This window comes from Nematolebias whitei, chromosome 11 (assembly GCF_014905685.2).
Source record: "Nematolebias whitei isolate Nwh7 chromosome 11, NemWhi1, whole genome shotgun sequence".
In the NCBI taxonomy this organism is placed as follows: Eukaryota; Metazoa; Chordata; class Actinopteri; order Cyprinodontiformes; family Rivulidae; genus Nematolebias; species Nematolebias whitei.
In genome coordinates this window covers 39,660,117-39,679,784 of record NC_056508.1, presented here as the reverse complement: position 1 = coordinate 39,679,784, position 19,668 = coordinate 39,660,117, and the positions used below count along the sequence as shown (strand labels likewise).

General features: G+C 39.9%; 3 protein-coding genes across 3 annotated transcripts in view; 1 reads left to right on the top strand and 2 right to left on the bottom strand.

The window, feature by feature from the left end:
• Window positions 1-1,739, bottom strand: part of tmem82 (transmembrane protein 82) — a 6,305-nt gene extending 4,566 nt beyond the window's left edge. Inside the window, exons 1-3 of the mRNA XM_037684340.1 lie at window positions 1,649-1,739; window positions 1,496-1,565; window positions 1,187-1,379 (exon numbers count right to left, since the gene is read on the bottom strand). Of these exons, the coding sequence (XP_037540268.1) occupies window positions 1,187-1,379; window positions 1,496-1,565; window positions 1,649-1,739 (354 nt within the window). The remainder of the gene's footprint in view (window positions 1-1,186; window positions 1,380-1,495; window positions 1,566-1,648) is intronic.
• A 2,393-nt stretch (window positions 1,740-4,132) lies between these two features.
• smim1 (small integral membrane protein 1) lies at window positions 4,133-5,055 on the top strand. The gene is made up of 2 exons (XM_037684525.1): window positions 4,133-4,227; window positions 4,906-5,055. Exons 1-2 carry the CDS (start codon window positions 4,133-4,135, stop codon window positions 5,027-5,029), a joined length of 219 nt encoding a protein of 72 aa, XP_037540453.1. The 3' UTR covers window positions 5,030-5,055.
• A 6,819-nt stretch (window positions 5,056-11,874) lies between these two features.
• Window positions 11,875-18,440, bottom strand: mad2l2 (mitotic arrest deficient 2 like 2). The gene is made up of 8 exons (XM_037684339.1): window positions 18,111-18,440; window positions 17,593-17,711; window positions 13,268-13,339; window positions 13,094-13,194; window positions 12,886-12,980; window positions 12,486-12,559; window positions 12,285-12,377; window positions 11,875-12,163 (listed from the first exon to the last, which is right to left on the bottom strand). Exons 1-8 carry the CDS (start codon window positions 18,148-18,150, stop codon window positions 12,125-12,127), a joined length of 633 nt encoding a protein of 210 aa, XP_037540267.1. The 5' UTR covers window positions 18,151-18,440; the 3' UTR covers window positions 11,875-12,124.
• Window positions 18,441-19,668: the final 1,228 nt, after the last annotated feature.

Below are 19,668 nucleotides of genomic sequence, written 5' to 3'. Positions count from 1 at the left end.
ACACAGGTAGTCTCGTTAAGTCACGAGAACTCATTGTCAAGAGTGACCGGTTTTTGGGAGCAGATGATGGGGGTTAAGGGCCTTGCTCAGGGGCCCAGAGTGGGGCACATGAGGGTGGAGGCAGGTGTGGATGTGTCACCTTTTCCACCCACATTGTGACATTTTGTTGACGGTACCGGGAGTTCAACCTGCGACTTTCTGATCACAGGTCCATCTTCTCTAATCTCTGCGCCTTATAATCTAGCTGGGTTTTTTTTTGTTACTTTTTTCCTTTTGACTTTCCTTTTGGTTGCTATTTTATTTTAATTTGTAAAAATAATAATAATAAAGCAGCACGGTGGCGCAACTGGTAGAGCTGCTGCCTCTCAGCGAGCAGGTCCCTGGTTCAAACCCCGGTCCAGGGGCCTTTCTGGGTGGAGTTTGCATGTTCTCTCCGTGCATGCGTGGGTTTTCTCCGGGTGCTCCGGTTTCCTCCCACAGACCAAAAACATGCATGTTACGCTGATTGGTAACTCTAAATTGTCCCTAGGTGTGAGTGAGAGAGTGAATGGTTGTTTGTCTCGTTTGTCTCTCTGTGTCCCTGTGATGGACTGGAGACCCGTCCAGGGTGTACCCCGCCCCTCGCACAGTGATTGCTGGACATGGGCACCAGCGACCCCCGTGACCCAAAATGGAATAAATGGGTAAAGATAATGGATGGATGGATGGATAATAATAAAAAAATTGTATGCCTCTTTAATGATTATCTGTTGTTGTCCACTGCTGTCATCACTCTTTGTTAAAGAAATCATGTCTCTCTTGTAAATGAGTCCCCGAGGCTCAATGGGATTAACCTGTATAAATAAAGGTTGAATGAATGCAAACTCCACCCAGAAAGGCCCCCCATCCCGGAATTGAACCAATGATGTTTGCGCTGAAAGGCAACTGTTCTACCAACTGATCCACTGGCGTGCCACCCCTCAGTTTAGTGTTAGCAAAGCAAATTTTCTAGTTAACAGAACGTGGATTAGCAAAGGTAACTTTTCGGTTAGCCATGCCCACCACTGCCTACCACCACACCAAAGTCATAATACAGAAGTCCTTCCACCAATAGAGACATTATTTCAAATACTAACTGAGGAGCATGTCCTCCAGTCCAGCTCTGTGATAAATCCCGGGTTCTGTTAACAGGAGTGTGCTGTCTTACCGGTCCAGCTGTGACCAGTCCAGAGATGGCTCGAAGACAAAATTCTAGCACCACCAGCGATGCCACACGAGACCCCACTATGGCCAAGATTGCAGTCACGAAGAAAAACTGGAGCATCCCAGCAAGCCCACTGATGGGCCTCATACTGGTTGATCGCTCGTGTGATGTGCCTTTTTCATTTTTTTCTTTTGAGCTGCGAGTTACAGAAAGAAACAAAAATATGTCAAAGATTTTGCACATTGAAAGATAAATTTTACACCTAAAAACCTGAACGTATAGTGGAAGTGGATCATAAGGTCCTTTTCTCACCTCTCCTCTAACAATACGTGTACTCTCATCAGGGAGCACAACACAGAAATCCCACATGCACCCACCAGCCCTGCAAGTCACATAACTGAGTTTACACGGCACATTTGCACAGTTTAGATAAAACCTGAATGAAACAAACAAAGAGGAGCTCACCTTGAAGTAAACCATCCAGTGGATTTGTGTCTATCAACCACCCTAGTCTGAAGTAGGAAGTCGGTAGAAACGATGTGATAAAGGAAAACATTCCTTTGATTAAGAGAGTACAATATGACTCTGACAGGTGTCTCTGTTCTTGGTGTGAAGTTCAAAGAGTCGTCTTGTGCTTCAGATTCATGTTTTTGTCATTTTTCAGATCAGACGTGGAGAAGCTCCTCTGTTTTTTTGTTTCCTGTTGCTTCAGCTCTCAGCCTGCTCTGTGTTTCTTACCAAAGGTCATCTGAGAGTTGGTGGAGCAGTTCGAGTCGGAACAAGATAATGGAGGTTATTGCACCGTGACGAAGGCTTTCAACTCGTTCTAAACCAGAGGCTCTTAGTTCTGGAAGCCAAACAGGCTGCAGCGGGAAATCGATCCAAGGAGGTAAGCTGAGTTTAAAAGTTTGGTTTTGCCTCAAGATGTTCTTCCAAGTTATTTTTCCTTACGTTCTTCAAACTCTCCTCTTAGTCCTCACACACCGGACTTAAACGTCAATACGCTGTTGTACTGAATCACCGAAAAAATGATGTTTTGAGGTAAATATAATACCATACCAGCTTTATTTATAGAGCACTTTAAACACCCACAGGACCAAAATAATATAAATATAATAATGAATTATTATAAAAATCTATTTATGAGATATCAAAGTTCATGCTCAATCATCAAGGTACAAAATCCAATAATGGTCACTCAGGTCATCTGGACAGTTTTTTTGTTGTGGAAAGACGTTTTGCCCCCTCAAACCACTTTGGCTATGGCTGCCTGCCTGGGAGGAGTCAACGACCGATGAAGCCCTCTGGATAGATGGTGAAACGTCTGTTCACAAACTATCCAGATGATCTGATTGACCATTATTGGACTATTTATGAGATGACAACAACTGGGGGAGTGGTGGCTCAGAGGTTAGAGAAGGTGGGCCTGTGATCGGAAGATCACCAGTTCAAGCCCTGGTACCGACAACATCAAAAATGTGGGTGGGGTAGGTGAAGCACCGATACCTGCCCCCACCCTCATTCGCCCCACCCTGGGCCCTTGAGCAAGGCCCCACCATCTGCTCCTCTGGTGTCCTAGATAGCAGCTCTCTGCTCCACACAGAGGGCTGTGGTATCTCGGAGGTCTGTGGTTGAGTCAGGAAGGGCATCCGGCGTAAAAATAACTGCCAAGTCTTTGTGCAACTTACAGGTAGTTCGCTGTGGCGACCCCTGAAGAAGGGAGCAGCCGAAAGAAGAAAAAAAAATGAGATGACAACAACTCACACCAGACGAAGACATGATCGATTCAAGGACTAACATTCTTGAAGGAATGCATATCAAGAAATGATGGAGATTTTTGGTCAAATTTTGAAAATATTCTTATTGATTATTTATATTTCATGTGAGATGATGAGATGTCAGACTTAAAGTGTGTGTTGTGGATGACTCTCAGCTACTACCACACCAAATGTTGGCTCAATATCTGTAAGACTGACTACGTTAGAGGCGTTTTTTGTGTTGGCCAGTACTGAGCAGACGTGGTTGCCATTTTGACTCCAAGAGTTAATCAGTTAATGGGATGTTTTAGACAGAAACACATGCAGACTGCCATGCCTCTTAGCGGCAGGTAATAATTAACCCTTGCTTCCTGCAGAGCCTGCAATAAAATTAAAAAACACCTCAATAAATCAGTCTCTCTTTTTTCTACATATTGAGCAAAGACATACATATAGATGCAGTGCACGCTGAATCCAGGTGAATTTCACAAAATAAATGTTCACAGGAAGACATCTGATTGCCAGCTTAGTATTTTCTTTATACAAGTTAGTCAGAAACTGATTGGTGCCGGAGCTCCATATTTACAACAAAGGCAAGTGGATGAGAATCTTGAATTGCTTGAGTTATGTCTCAAATTTACAAGTAACATAAATTAGTATTGTTACTCCTGCAAAACACAAATATTTCAGAGTCCAGAGAAGCTAAATCAGATAGAAAATGTTACAAAACTATAGCACACAGAGCTCGGACTGGCCTTTATCACAAAAAAAGTCATAAAATGAAGCAGAATGGTGAGCTACGGGTTCATGAAACGCTGACTTCAGTGAATTCATGAACTATGGTTAAAGTTTATCACAGGGCAGTGAGTACAGCCCCCTGTAAGACACCTATTTATCAGTCCCCATGAGTGCAGCTCAAGTAAACTGGAAACCGCTTCGGATTCAAGCAGGTGAGCACAGCATTTCTTCTAATGAGGAAACTGATTTCTTCACTAGCTCTGTTTTTTATTGTTTCTCCTAAATTCAATGCTAAATAACAAAAAGCACAATTAATTTACTTGGAAGTGATTGTTGTGCTGGTCGTTTTGTTGCTTTTGGACAGCTCCACACCCTCACTGTGTCAGAGAGCAGCAGAGCTTTGACATCAACAGATTAAACCTCTGAGAAGGAGGCAGAAAAAAAAACATCCATCATGGAGTCCAGTGGCACCAATACTGTCCAGTATGATCGCTGGAATGAAGACAACATCAACATGAATGTAGAAGCTTCACAGTCTACTGTAAGGAGGTGAGCAAAGAGCAGAGAAAAACTATGTGCGGACACAAACTTTCACTAAATATTTATTTATTTATCACTTTTGATTGGAAAGCTGCAGTTTATATTGAGATATGGGGTGCTGTTTGTAAAGTTACACTGTCAAAAATTAACAGCAATATTTTGGTTTATTTAGCATTTAATAAGAAAAAAAAAATTTTTTCAAAGTCATATTTTCACCATGTTATTAGTACATTTATAAATGTCATAGTTCCAAACTAAATATTTAATTTACAAGCTAAACATTTTGTTTACAAACTAAATATTTAATTTGCAAGATAAATATTGAAATATTTATCTTGCAAATTAAATATTTAGTTTGGAACTATGACATTTATAAATGTATGAATAATGTGGTGAAAATATGAATTTGAAAAAAATATATATTTTTTTTCCTTATTAAAGCTAAATAAACCTAAATATTGCTGTTAATTTTTGACTGTAACTTTACAAACAGCACCCCATACTGTCCTTTTCTTCTGTGCCGGTTTTAATATGAATCTACAGGGTTTTATTTTATAATATCATGCAGTTTCAAATGTTTTTCCTATAAGATAGGTTTCCATGCCTTCTATGTTTTGACTCCTAAACGAATCATACAATGAAAAATGTTGCACGTGCTTGACATCTTGTTTGGTTTGACACTTGCAGGATCTACAACAGAGTGTGTGTTGGCAGGACTGGGATGGTGGTGAAGATAGCGGGAGCCATAGCTGCTGTGGTGTTTGTTTTCTTCATAGGATACACGACAGGATACTACGTACACCGGTGCTAATAGCCGGACAAAGTCCAAAAAATTAATAAAAACTTAGTGCTTTATAAATTATTTTTAGTAGGATTATGACTTTCTTTTTATAAATGTTTTTGTTGCCAGAAATTCCACAATTTAAACTTTTGTACGGACAAAAAAAAATACTTTAAATCTGGTGTACTGCTTGTTTCCTGCTACAACAGTGATACTGATCTATAAACTTAGTTTTAAAAACTGTAAATCTTAAAGTTTTTTTTTTTTTACTTAAGAGATGTGCTAATTTACTTAGTTAAAATCCGATCAGTGGTCATGCTGACTTGTTCAGTTCAGGTGCAGATTCGGCTGATGTTGGAACAATAACATCATCAGATGACTATCGTTTTTCTAACAGCTGGCGTTCAGACTCACTCATCCAGACTCTCTGCTCGTGTCACACATCTTTGCACACAAACCTTTTTATCTATCCATAACAGCAAAGCCACTGGAGTTAGGAGTGCAGAGGGAGAACCCACTGATGTATGTTGGGGAGCGGTGGCACAGAAGTTCGAGAAGGTGGGCCTGTGATCAGAAGGTCGTCGGTTCGAGTTCCCGGACCGACATCCAAACGTGGGTGGAAAAGGTGAAACACCCACACCTGCTTCCACCCTCATTTGCCCCACTCTGGGCCCCTGAGCAAGGCCTTTAACCCCCACCACCTGCTCCTAAACTGGTCTCGCATGAAAATGAGTCCTTGCGACTCAGTGAGACTACCTGTATGGTTAAATTAAAATAAATAAAATAAATATATGAATGACAGAGGACGTGCAAACCAAATACACAAAGAATTACAGACCAGAACATAAGGCACGGTGGTGCGCTGTGGGTTGCTGGATCAAATTTCAGCCATGCTCCTTTCTGGGTCGAGTTTGCATATTTTCTCCAGGTATTCCACTTTCCTCCCACAGACCAAAAACCTGCATGTTGGGTTAATTGGTAACTCTAAATTGTCCCTAGTTGTGAATGTTTGTCTCAATGTGTCCCTGTGATGGACTTGTGACCTGTCCAGGGTGTCCCCTGCCTCTCGTACAGTGACTGCTGGGTATGGGCACCTCGTGACCTGGAAAGGAAAAATTAGGTGAAGACGACAGATGGCTTTCACTCCTTTGGCATGTTTACATTCCAGTAACACTTTAATATTATGTTTGTAAACAATAAACAAGCCTTCGTATGTGTTGCACTTCCTTTACCCTTTCCCACTAGGAGCGCCCTGAGTTCTATTCTTCCCTTGGTAGACTTTCAACTCAAACGTTTTATATTTACACCAACCCAAATATGAAACCCAAATAATCAAATGTATCTTATCACGCTCTAATTTATTAAGACAGAAAAAAACTATGCTAAATTTAACGCAAAAACAAAATAAAATTAGTGAGAGATCAGTTAAGCTTAGTTTCTTTAGAAAAAAAATGTATCAATTAAACACAAATTTAATTTTACAAGCACATTCTGCCCTTTAAATAAATCTAACTTGTACACTTCTCAATTTTTTCTTCTTCATTTTGAACCATCAGTTTTATCATGCAGTTGTAAGCCAATCAGCACACCGATCATTTAAACATCCATCCACTGACGGAGGAAAGAATCCATTTTGATTGCTTCATGTATGGAGCATGTTTCTCACCGTAACTCTCTACCAAAACTATCTTAGCAAAATAAATAAATAAATAAACAGCTATTGGGCAGATTACTACATACAGCCAGAACAGCTCAAATCAAACGTAACTGTCAGAAAAATCCTACCTTGGCCCCATCTGTTCAGAAAGTGGACAAATAAAAGTTTTCCCAGTTACGATAGATTTCAGCAGGGCTACACATGTGCAGAAGAACTGCTTCAAACCCACAAAACACAGGCAGATTAGCTCTGGGTCATGATTACAATTTTGTTGACATTTGCCTAAAATTAAAATTGACTTCTGTTATGAATTGGCGCTATATAAATAAATTAAAAATATACATTTTAAAAATCTAAATTCATATAGGACATGAACGGCAGCTTATTTTCACTGGTGTTGTATAATGTACTCCATATGGGCAACCTGAAACATGTTCCCATGGTTTTGTAAATAAGACATTCTCTTGTCTTTTTTTTATTGCAGCACAACTCTGGACTAAATATTGTACTTCAAGATGTTTATGGACAAGTTAACGAGAGCAGCGTTACTTACTAAAATCAATAATCAAGTTACATCAATCAATCAACCTTTATTTATACAGGTAAATCCCATTGAGCCTCGAGGACTCATTTACAAGAGAGACCTGATTTCAACAAAGAAAGATGACAACAATGGACAACAGCAACAACAATAAGCAGTTATAAAAACTCATACTAGTTTTTTTTTTTTTTTTTTTTTAACAAATAGGATGGCTAAAAGGAAAAAGGTAACAAAACAAAGTAAAACAGCTAGATTCCAAGACAAATGTATAAAACTAAAAACAGGAACATGTCTGCATTGGTCCCTGCCAGGAGTCCAACAGATTCTTAAAGCCACTTAGAGAGGTCAAGGTCGAGAGCTTCAAATCTTTTTGTAAGATATTCCAGGAGACAGGAGCGGAGTAGGAGAAGGCCCTTTTGCCTAGTTCAGTCCTCACTGAGGGAACACTGCAGGTAATAATGTCCTGAGAGCGCACTCCGTAGCTGCACTCACGCAGAGACATGTAGGAGGAGATGTATGAAGGCAGCAGACCAAGAAGTGATTTAAAGATGAAAATGTACCAGTGAGAGAGTCTGCGTGAAGTTAATGATGTCCAGTTAACCAATGAATACAGGGTGCAGTGGTGGGTACGATAATCACAGCCAGTTATGAATCTTAGTGCACCATGATAGACAGCATCCAACATCTGCAGGGTTCTTGTAGGAGCGTTCATGTAAATAATATCACCAAAATCAATTGAGGGAAGGAAAGTCACAGATACAAGGCGTTTTCTAGCATTCAGGGTTAGACAGGATCTGTTTCTGAAAAAGAAACCCAGTTTAACTTTCAGTTTCTTTACCAAGTTTTCCACATGGAGCTTAAAAGAAAGATGTGAGTCGACCAAGATACCCAAATATTTATAGGAATCAACAAACTCAATGGGGACACCATTTGAGGATAAAATCGGAGGAAGAACTGCTGGGACCAACTTCCTATTTGAAAAAAGCATCCCTTTGGTTTTTTCGGCATTTAGGACAAGTTTGAGGTGAAACAAATCAGTCTGGATGTAGTTAAATGCAGATTTCAGAAGCTGGAAAGCCTTAGCAACTGTTTTAGCTCGACAATAAACAACTGTGTCGTCAGCATAGAAATGTATGGATGCATTAGGGATGTTTTTACCTACATTATGTATGTAGATTGTAAAGAGGGTGGGTCCTAAGACTGAGCCTTGTGGTACACCATTGTTGAATGTTAAATAACTGGAGGAAGTACCATTATGTTGAACACATTGCCTCCGGTCTGAAAGATAGAGAACCAACCAATGGTGTGATCTGAGAAACAGATTTCTGAGAGTTTATGGCACAAGATGTTATGATCCACAGTGTCAAAAGCTTTAGACAGGTCTAAGAAAAGTGCAGCACAATAATCTTTAGCATCCAGTGCTTCAACAACGTCATTAAGAACCTTCAGTGAAGCAGTGGTGCTTGTATGACAGAAATGTATTTATTTATTATTAACCTATATTTAACATTTTAAATTATTATTATTCACAATGTCCTTGTTTACACAAAGATTAAAACAGCGGGCACTGAAAAAGACACTTGTATCTTTATTAAAAAGTCTAACATATCAAAAAGCAAGCAGTGAAAACCATCATCATCATGACATGCAGTTTTTTATACTCTTCCCAAATGTTTTGCAGCTTTGATACAAGATTTCATTTCACACTGTTCATAAAAGGTTAAAAAATAGGCCTGTCAATAGTTTGTTCTTGTTGTGAAAATGCCTCTAAAATACGCATTTTACTGTAATTATTCCACAAATCCAGGAGTACACAGATGATAAGAGTATTTATACTGCTCCGTATGCAATAAGTTTAACTGTCTTGAATTTTACTGCAAAAGTTATTATACCCACTCTGCAACACTCATGTTGCATCACAAATAATAATAATGAAGAACCTTGACATCTGCTTTTAAAACAATTCATACGTGTCAATATAATAAAACCATATCTATGCATTTAAATGAAGTTAAAGCTGCACAATATATTGAACATTTTTCATCATCATAAAAAGGTAATCACAAAAAGTTGCTTGGAATGCATTAAATCAGTTATATGCTGAGTGTTCAATGTTTTATGTTATGAGTGCTTAGTGTATATTTAGTTGATGTTTTTCTTAGTTCATATCTTAGATGTTACTGTTTTTCTTATACATTTTATTGTTGGATGTAACTGGGACCCTGTGTACATAATTTCGCTCCACCACATGTACCACATGAGGTGCGAATGACAATAAAGAAACTCTGACTCTGACTCTCTGACTCTGTTGTGCATTTATTATACAGCGCATCCAGAAAGTTTTCACAGCGCTTCACTTTTCCCTCACTTTATGTTACAGCTTTATTCCAAATTGTATCAAGTTAAACTCTTTCCATAAAATTCTTAACACAATAACCCATTATGACAATGTGAAAAAAAAATCTTTGAGGTTTTAGCAAATTTTTAAAAATATAAAACTAAGAAATCACATTTAATTAAGTATTCACAGCCTTTAACTATGAAGCTCAAAACTGAGCTCAGATGCTGTTTCCAGTGATCATCCTTTGAGATGTTTCTACAACTTAACTGGAGTCCAGCTGTGGTAAATTCAGCTGATAGGACTTGATCTGAAAAGGCGCACCCGTCTATAGAAGGTCCCACAGCTGACAGTGCACGTCAGAGCGCAAACACCAAGCATGAAGTCAAAGGAACAGTCTGTAGACCTGAAACTGGATTGTGTTGAGGCACAAATCTGGGGAAGGAAACAAACATTTCTGCTGCTTTGAAGGTCCCAGTGAGCTCAGCAGCCTCCATCATTTGTAAATGGAAGAAGTTTGGAACCACCAGGACTCTTCTTGGAGCTGGCCAGCCGTCTAAACTGAGGGATCAGCAGAGAAGGCCCTTAGTCTGGGAGGTGACCAAGAACCCAATGGTTCCTCTGTAAGAGCTCCAGCGTTCCTCTACGGAGAACCTTCCAGAAGGACAACCATCTCTGCAGCAATCCACCAGTCAGGCCTGTATGGTAGAGTGGCCAGATGAAACCCACTCCTTAATAAAAGGCACATGGCAGCTCATTTGTCAAGACACCTGAATGACCCTCAGACCACGAGAGACAAAATTCTCTGGTCTGATGAGATAAAAATTGAACTTTTTGGTGAATGTCAGGCATCATGTTTGGAGGAAACCAGGCACCGCTCATCACCATCTCTACAGTGAAGCATGGTGGTGGCAGCATCATGCTATGGGGATGGTTTTCAGCAGCAGGACCTGGCATAGTCAGGATAGAGGGAAGGATGTACAATGTACAATCATCCTGGAAGAAAACTTGCTCCAGAGATCTCTTGACCTCAGTCTGGGGCGATGGTGCATTTTTCAGCAGGACAACGACCCAAAGCACAAGGCCAAGATCTCAAAGGAGTGGCTTCAGGACCACTCTGTGAATGTCCTGGAGGGGCCAAGCCAGAGGCCAGACTTAAATCTGACTGAACATCTCTGGAGACATCTGAAAGCAGCTGTGCACAGATGTCTCCCATTCAAACCTGACGGAGCTTGAGAAGTACTGCAAAGAAGAACGGGACAAACTGACTAAAGATAGGTGTGCTCATCTTGAGGCATCATGTTCAAAGATAACTGAAAGATATAAATCTGCAAATATCTCAAATCTTTTTTTCACATTGTCATAACTGTGTGTAGAATTGTGAGGAAAGCGTTTAATACCATTCGGAATAAGATGTGAATGCTTTCTGGATGCACTGTATATTTGGCCAAACCAACGCACTCTCTCTGCCCTTGATGCCCACATCTGGTTTAGATGGTGGTGGTCAAGTGTTGTGAGCATTAAGGTGGCAGAACAGAAAGAGGAGTGAAGAAAATATGAGTTTTATCACAACTGAAATTGTCTTTGCGATGTTTAACAATAATATTGTGCAGCTCTACATGAAGTGCAATCAATACAACATCTGAGCTTGGTGAGTTACAAAATTATTTTACTCTGATGAGAATCAGCACCTCTAAATCTGAGGTTATGGTCCTCAGTCGGGAAAATGGTGGATTGTTCTCTTCAGGTCTAAGGTGAGCTTCTGCCTCAAGTGAAGTTCAAGTATCTTGAGATTTTTTTCAGGAGTGAGGGAAGAATGGAGCGTGAGATTGACAGAAGGATTGGTACAGCGTCTACAGTATTGCGGACTCTGTGCCGGTCCGTTGTGGTGAAGAGGGAGCTGAGCTGTAAGACAATTCTCTGTTTACTGGTCGGTCTACGTTCCTACCCTCACCTATGGTCATGAGCTCTGGGTAGTGACCGAAAGAATGAGACTGTGGATACAGGCGGCTGAAATGAGTTTCCTCCGCAGGGCAGCTGGACTCTCCCTTAGAGATGGGGTGAGAAGTTCAGTTATCTGGGAGAGACTGTGAGTTGAACTGCTGCTCCTCCACATCGAGAGGAGCCTACTGAGGTGGTTCAGGCACCTGGTAAGGATGCTTCCTGGGCGCCTCCCTAAGGAGGTACTTTGTGTATGTCCGACTGGGAGGAGACCCAGAGGAAGACCCAGGACACGCTGGAGAGACTCTGCAGGCCTGGGAAGACCTTGGGGTCCTTCCAGAAGAGCTGGAAGAGGTGGTGGTGGAAAGAGATGTCTGGGCCTCCCTGCTCAAGCTGCTGCCCCCACGACCTGACTTTGAATCAAGCGGAAGATGATGGATGGATGTTTGGGTCTGACTCATAACGAATGGCTTCAGTGAAATAAATCCAGCCTAAACACATTTCAAAAGGACTTATTTTTTCTGCTTAGAAAATCCAGTTTATATGTAAATGTTATTAATCAGTGTCTAATAGAATGTGTTAAACATTCTGCTCGTGAGTTGTTGTCACAGATTAGCCCACGGAGCTGCCACAGTCTGCTGCTTCTGCCTACGTTTTCTGGGCTCTTTCCTCCACATAGAGCTGCATCTGTGAAAGACAAATAACTAAATGGGTTTCTGTAAACAAACTGAGCTTTAGAGACAAACAGCATCACAGAAAGATTGTTTTTTAATGAGCAGCTGCAGATTAAGGGAAACTCCCAGCTCACCTTTACGATGTCGGACGTCATGGACTTCAGAGGGATGAGCCTCGACTCCTTCATGTGAACTTCCTGCTCATCAGCGACGATCCATGGAAAATCCTGAGGAAGCAAATGTCAATAAGTGACTTTTGTGTTTGCGAATATCAGAGCTGACCGGGTTAGTTCTGGTAAATGTTCTGTTAAATTCACAGCCCTGAAAGATTTCACCTTGATGACTTGAACCTTCTCCATATTGCGTGTAGCAGCCTCTCTGGTGTGTACAAGAACTGTGAAAGAACAACCTGTGAAACAGGAAAGGGAATAAATTTAAATGTCAATTCCACTTTACCCAATTTTGTCAAACTCACTCCAACTACATGGAGGACAAATTATTACTTTTATTTTAAATTAATTAAGTTGTGAGCTTGTTCTGGTAGATTGCATTTTCAGAAAATATCATGTATGCAAATTTGTGGCCAAAACTACAGAAGCCTGGATGTTTTTCAGACAAGCTGAAAAATAATCCAAAAAAATTATCTACTTTTTATTTTTATCAAGGTTGAACAATTATCCAGTTTGAAATATTTTGTGTTTCTTTTAAAAGCATCCTAAAGATTACTGATGTTACCTGGTGGGTTATTATTTAAAACGGCGTCACACACGCTGATCTTCAGAATGAACGCCCTCAGAAGCTGCTCCACATGTGACAACAAAGTTTCTGCACTGTGATAACAAAATTAAAGCTGGTAAATACAACTACCTATGAAATGTATTTCAGAGTAATTTTTTTATATTTTTTGCATTTTTCTGGTTAAAAAGGTTGATAGATAATAAACCTGATGGAGAGAGCAGGGGGTTGGGACATCTCAAACACAAATCTCTCGACTGGACGATGCTCTTTGTCCATGATGACCACCACCACCTTCTCTGCATCGTTCTGAGAAGTAAAATGGAAACTTCATTAGAACCTACAAGTGGATTTAGATTTACCTTTTTGAAACTCATCTTACCTTTTCAATAAGCGGCTTTATACAATACAATGTATCTTGGATATACTGATTCAGGTCAGGGTGACATGACATCTAAAAAACAGATGCACCAAAAACAGAAGGTCAGTGTTAAACACCCGAACAGATAAATTAACCTTTAAAAACGGTAGCAACATTATTAAAGGGCTGCACACCACGTTTCAAGCCAGAGTTTTAGACTCTTCTGTTGAGAAATGACAAATTGATTGTAAATAATTAGTAGCAGTTTCACACCTTGAAAATAATGTTATGCACAATCTCATGCAAAATTACGAGGTTTCCCACTCGGTGCATGTGGTAGGAATAATTCTCAGATACTTCCACATAAAATTTATGCTTAACATTTTTCAAATTGACCGAGTTTCAGACATTTTAATGGTGGCTAACATAGACTTGATGTCATAACAGTGCTCTATATAATATATATTGAATTTAAATCACAAAGTTAATCAGTTATACATGTAGATGCACAGTGAATGATTTTTGGTCCAGTTACTGGAAATGTTTAGGTTTAGTTACTGTATTGCTGCATGGGGGGGGGAACGACACCAGATACTGAAAGCAAAGGTTCACATACTTTTGTTACTCACAAATATGTAATATTGGATCATTTTCCTCAAAAAAATAAATGATAAAGGGTTCACAAATATTCAAGCAACACTGTCTGAGTGTAAAATCAATCTCGACTACTACCACACCAGGTTTTAGATCTGTAGAGTTGACTGAATTATACCATTTTGTGTTTTGGAATGTCAGCTGGTTGTGGCAGCCATCTTTAACTGTATTCACTGCAGAAATAAATTTTTTAGTACATGTACATCCAATGAGTACTTTCTGTAAATTTCATAAAAATTCATCCCATCGGTATATGAAATATTTTGGTAACATAAAGACACAGCAGACACACAAATGGAACAAAAAACATTATTGATCGTCATTCTGCGATTAAGCAGTCTGCTCATCAGATAAATAGTGTTAACTTATATATATATATTCAATTAAAAAAAATTTCAAAAATACTTTATTAATCCCAGAGGGAAATTAAATGTTGTTGTAACTCATCATCCTGGTTTCATTAAAGAGTTGTTCTAGATGCTGATGGCTGTGGGCAGGAAGGATCTCTTGTAGCGGTCTGTCCTACAACGGATTTGAAGAAGCCTCTGACTGAAGACACTCTGTTGTTGTATGACAGTCTGATGAAGAGGATGCTGAGGGTTGTCCATAATGTTCTTCATTTTATGAAGAATCCTTCTTTGAACAATCATCTCCAAAGGTTCTAGTGGAGTCCCCAGAACTGAGCCAGCCTTCTTTATGAGCTTGTTGATCCTTTTTAAGTCACTTGCTCTGGTGCTGCTCCCCCAGCAGATGATGGCAGAAGAGATGGCGCTCTCTACAACAGACTTATAGAAGATGTGCAGCATCTTGCTGCAAACGTTGAAGGACTTCAGCTTCCTCAAGAAGTACAGTCTGCTCTGTCCCTTCTTGTAGATGCTTCACTGTTGCATTTCCAGTCCAGTCTATTGTCCAGGTGAACTCCAAGGTATTTATACTTCTCCACCACCTCCACTTCTTCTCCCATGATGGAAATAGTGTTTGATCTGTTCCTGATTCTCCTGAAATCTACAATCATCTCCTTTGTTTTGTTCACATTCAAGATGAGATGATTGTTTCCACACCATGCCACAAAGCGGTCCACCAGTTCCCTGTACTCAGCTTCTTGTCCATCTCTGATACACCCGACCACTGCAGAGTCATCTGAATATTTCTGCAGATGACAGGAGTCTGTTTTGTACTGGAAATCTGAGGTGTACAGAGTGAAAAGGAATGGTGAGAGTACAGTCCCCTGTGGTGCTCCTGAGCTACTGACCACCTGGTTAGACACACAACCCTTCAGTCTCACAAACTGTGGTCTGTCTGTCAGGTAGTCTTTGATCCAGGAGATTGTTGAGGCCTCCACCTGAGTCTTCTGAAGTTTCTGACAAAGCAGATCAGGCTGGATTGTGTTAAATGCACTGGAGAAATCAAAGAACATGACTCTCACAGTGCTGTCTGCCTTTTCTACATGACAGTGAGTTTGCTGAAGCAGGTGTATGATGGCATCTTCAACTCCAAGTCCACGCTGATAAGCAAACTGCAGTGGGTCCTGATATGTGCTTGTTTGTTTAGTCAGGTGGGTCAGCAGAAGTCTCTCTAGGACCTTCATGATGTGGGATGTCAGGGCAACAGGTCATTGAGGACTGATGGGTGCGTTTTCTTTGGCACTGGAACAAGGCAGGAGGTTTTCCACAACACTGGAACCTTCTCCTGGGTCAGGCTAAAGTTGAAGAGGTGCTGCAGAACCCCACAGAGCAGCTCTGCACAGACCTTCAGGACTCTGGGACTGACACCATCTGGACCTGCAGCCCTATTCCAGTTCAGTCTCTCCAGCTGCTTCTTCACCTGACTTATGGAGACGCAGAGGAGGGAGGCAAAGGAGGTATCAGCATCTTCTGATTTAGTTGAAGACCAATATGTAGAAGAAGGGTCCATGACTGAGGTGGTAGATACAATATTTGAGGTGTGACAGGACAGCCTTGGGTCAATGGAGGGTGGTATGTATGTTTGGCTGTGGGCAAGAGAGGAGGATGTTGAGCTTGTTCCTGAACTGAACCGATTGAAGAACGTGTTCAGTTCATTAGCTCTGTCCAGGCTTCCATCCTTGTGATCCTCCTCCTGCTTGAAGCCTGTGATCCGTTTCATCCCTGACCACACCTCTCTGATATTGTTCTGCTGGAGCTTGCTCTCCAGCTTCTTCTTGTACACCTCCTTGCTGTTGCTTATCTTGACTTTTAGTTGCTTCTGTGTGCTCTTCAATAATTCCCTGTCTCTCTCCCTGAAGGCTCTGTTTTTCTGGTTTAGCAGTTCCTTCAGGTCAGTGGTAATCCAGGGTTTGTTATTGGGGAAGCATCTCACTGTTCTGGTGGGGATGGTGTTGTTTACACAGAAGTTTATATAGTCGGTCACACACTCAGTCATGGCATTGATGTCCTCTCCATGTGGCTGGCACAGTGCATCCCAGTCTGTAGCGTCAAAACAACCCCGCAGGGCTTCAGCTTCCGTTGACCATTTTCTCACTGTTCTCTTTATTGCAGGTTGCCTCTGAACAAGGTGTTTATATTTTGAGCAGAGATACACAAGATTGTGATCTGATTTGCCAAGAGGGGGTCTTGCTTTAGCGATGTATGAAACCTTGACATTTGCATAAAACAAGTCCAGCGTTTTGTTTTCTCTGGTAGAGCAGCTGACAAACTGTTCGAATGTCGGAAGTGTAGCAGAGAGAGAGGCATGATTAAAATCCCCAGATATTGCAACAAATGCACTAGGGTGTTGTGTTTGTAGCTTAGCAACCTCGGAGCTGATGACATCACACGCAGTCTCGGCAACAGCATTGGTTTGAATGTAAACAGTTGCCAAAATAACACTGGTGAACTCGGCAAATAATATGGACGACCACTTAAGGCTAACAGTTCAATATCTGGACTGCAGAGACGACACTTCACAGTAACATGTCCAGGATTACACCATCTGTTGTTCACAAGCACTGCCAACCCACCTCCTTTCCTTTTGCCACTCCTCTTTAAATCTCTATCTGCTCGTATGGTCAGAAAGCCTGGCAAGGAAACGCTGGAGTCAGGGGTATGATCCTGCAACCATGTCTCAGTGAAACACATAACACTGCATTCCCAATACTCTGGATGGGGCCTTGTTAGGGCTTGAAGTTCATCCAACTTGTTTCCCAGCGATCTCACATTGCCCATCATGATCGATGGAAGAGATGGTTTAAACTGCATTCTTCTCTCTTTCTCCCTCTTCTTTGCTCCTGCTCTGCATCCACGACGCCTCCTTTTCAACTCATTTGGGATTTGAGGCTGTAGTTGAGATATTATTTGAGATTTGGAGATGTTAATCAGCTGCTCCCAGTTGTAAAAAACCTTGTTGTTATGGTTACGCATCATAACAAATGTCCAAAAGCAAAGATATTTCTGTAAAAATCCTTCCAACTGCACAGCATCCGACACCAGAGGAAATAATCATCCAAAAAAAAAAGCGATTTATATCCAGAAAAAAAGAGGAATTAAAGTTATCAAAAGTAATATCTCAGAATGAAAGTAACAGAGCTACTCCAACATGCAGCCACCTTGAGCGGTGCAATTCTAGAATTTATATATATATATATATATATATATATATATATATATATATATATAAACTGAATTGAATAAACTTTATCTTTTGGTGGTGGACAAAAAATATACATACATCCATACCTGCACAGGTACATTGTACTTCTTCCTCTTCTGAAATATTCCAGAGGGATATACTTCACGTACATAAAGAATTAGATGGATAGCAACCTCTAGGAACTCGCAAAGAATGTCAGCAACAACTGGGAAATAGTAAAAACATGTTTGAGTGTGTTATATTCACCACAGATGTAGCAAATCACCAAATTCAATAAAAGACACGTTTTTAATGTTGCCGTAAGTCAAATAATCACAGGCCAGGTTTATCAGAGACCTGTTTTTCTAAGCAGTTAGATGTTAGATCCTTCTTTAAATAAAATTACCCTTCTTGAACACTGATATAAACATCACAACCACTAAATATCAATGCCATAATACAGTTGGGTGTTGTGCTTTGAGATATATTTTCACCAGATTCATATTTACATTAAAAAATAAACTATGTTCTGTGGCCTTTGAATTTGACTCTAAAATTCAATCATTTTGACCAGTATGATTTAGAAACCACATCTTAGATTGTTTACTTTATTTGTTTGGCTTACCTTGTCCAAAATTAATATCTTGTCTTGTTAGGGTCGTCATGTTTTATTATCCCACAATCGCTAAAGTAATAATTAAGCTTCAATAGTTTTCCTTCGCAAACACAAACAGATTTAATCAGCGACTGAAGTTGTGGGAGCTACACTTTCCTTTTGGTGACGCTTGACTTGACAAATCAAGAGACACGGTTTCAGTTGTTACAAATGCTAAACAAATAGAAATAAATATGCAGCTTCGTGTATTAAAATTAACCGTGGCTGTAATTATTTTTATTGATCGGAAACGCGACGTTATTTCTCTTTTTCGCAGATATTCGGAGCTACACCGCGCAGGAAAGTGACGTCTCTTTATGTTTTTTTTTTGTTCGCGTCCAAGGGTGATGACGTCACTACGCATTAAATATCGCGACATTTAAAAATTTTTTTGATCAAAACGTGAAGAGTTCTGAAAAAGTTTTATTATCTTTTAATAATTGCATTATTAAAAAAAAATAAAGGTGTGCGTGTGTGTGTACCTCTTTTCTTTTCGGTTTGACAAAATGTTTTAAAAACATACAAGCAGATAAATTTCTGTCTTTACAAAATCATGGGCAAATGAGCATGCATCAGGTTACACATTAGTGTTATTCTTGTAAATACACAAGTTTTAATCTTGTAAATAAAGCTCTTGTTCTTAAGTAACCTAACCAGGTGTGACTTTGTTTTATATTATTATAGTAGTAGTAGTAGTAGTACACTGTATTACAATAAGTCTTGTAATTGCTTCTGTTCCAATCAAGAAATTCTAATACAAACGCTTTACAGTTTGAGAAAGAAATGCATTTATTGCGTCGCAAAGCACAAAAAACATTTTGTAATGTGATGCGCCCCCCTCTGGTAGGGAAACAGATTACAGTACTTCGGAGATAACTTATCTTCACGGGATACAGGAAGTCGTCAACAATGCCAGCGGGAAAAAAAGATTCGTTACCAAAATAAAACAATTCGGCCAGCGTTGTAAACTCAATCATCCTGGTGGATAACAGCAAAAATAGTTAAAGAAACTGGTCCAGATGACACGATTTAACCTTTTTTGTTAGTAGGTTTTAAGCGCTGTTCAGACATACAGTGTCAGTGACTGTGATAATACGTACTTGTGCAACAAATATATAAGTTAACCCAAATAATTAAAGACTCAGACTTTGTCGACCTGTGGTTAGATTAGAGTCACAACTTTGACTGTTGGTTAAAGTGCTATTTATACCACCTTAGATCAACTCTGGTACATAATCTAAAAAACTTTCTTGTCACACCTACTAAATTATTCTAAACTCAAGTTATTTGTTATTTTGTTTGTTGTTATACGCGTCCATGAAACCTGATGAATCCAATAATTTACTTGGATTATAAGCATGTTGTAAAGACATCAAAACGTGGATGATCCTTAATTTTCTGCTTTTAAACTCAGACAAAACAGACGTTGTGGTTTTTGGACCTGAGCATCTTAAGAATAAACTTTGTAGTCTTTCACTTCCTCTGGATGGCATTAAAGTAAAAAAAAAAAAACATGGTGTTATTTTTG

What these genes read in the sequence shown, in the direction of transcription:
- smim1 (XM_037684525.1), top strand. Translation starts at nt 4,133, where the DNA reads ATGGAGTCCAGTGGCACCAATACTGTCCAGTATGATCGCTGGAATGAA. An exon ending in TCACAGTCTACTGTAAGGAG is followed by an intron (nt 4,228 to 4,905) that starts GTGAGCAAAGAG and finishes TGACACTTGCAG; the next exon opens with GATCTACAACAGAGTGTGTG.
- mad2l2 (XM_037684339.1), bottom strand. Translation starts at nt 18,150, where the DNA reads ATGACGACCCTAACAAGACAAGATATTAATTTTGGACAAG. An exon ending in AGTACAATGTACCTGTGCAG is followed by an intron (nt 13,340 to 17,592) that starts GTATGGATGTAT and finishes TCTGTTTTTTAG; the next exon opens with ATGTCATGTCACCCTGACCT. An exon ending in CCCCCTGCTCTCTCCATCAG is followed by an intron (nt 12,981 to 13,093) that starts GTTTATTATCTA and finishes TTGTTATCACAG; the next exon opens with TGCAGAAACTTTGTTGTCAC.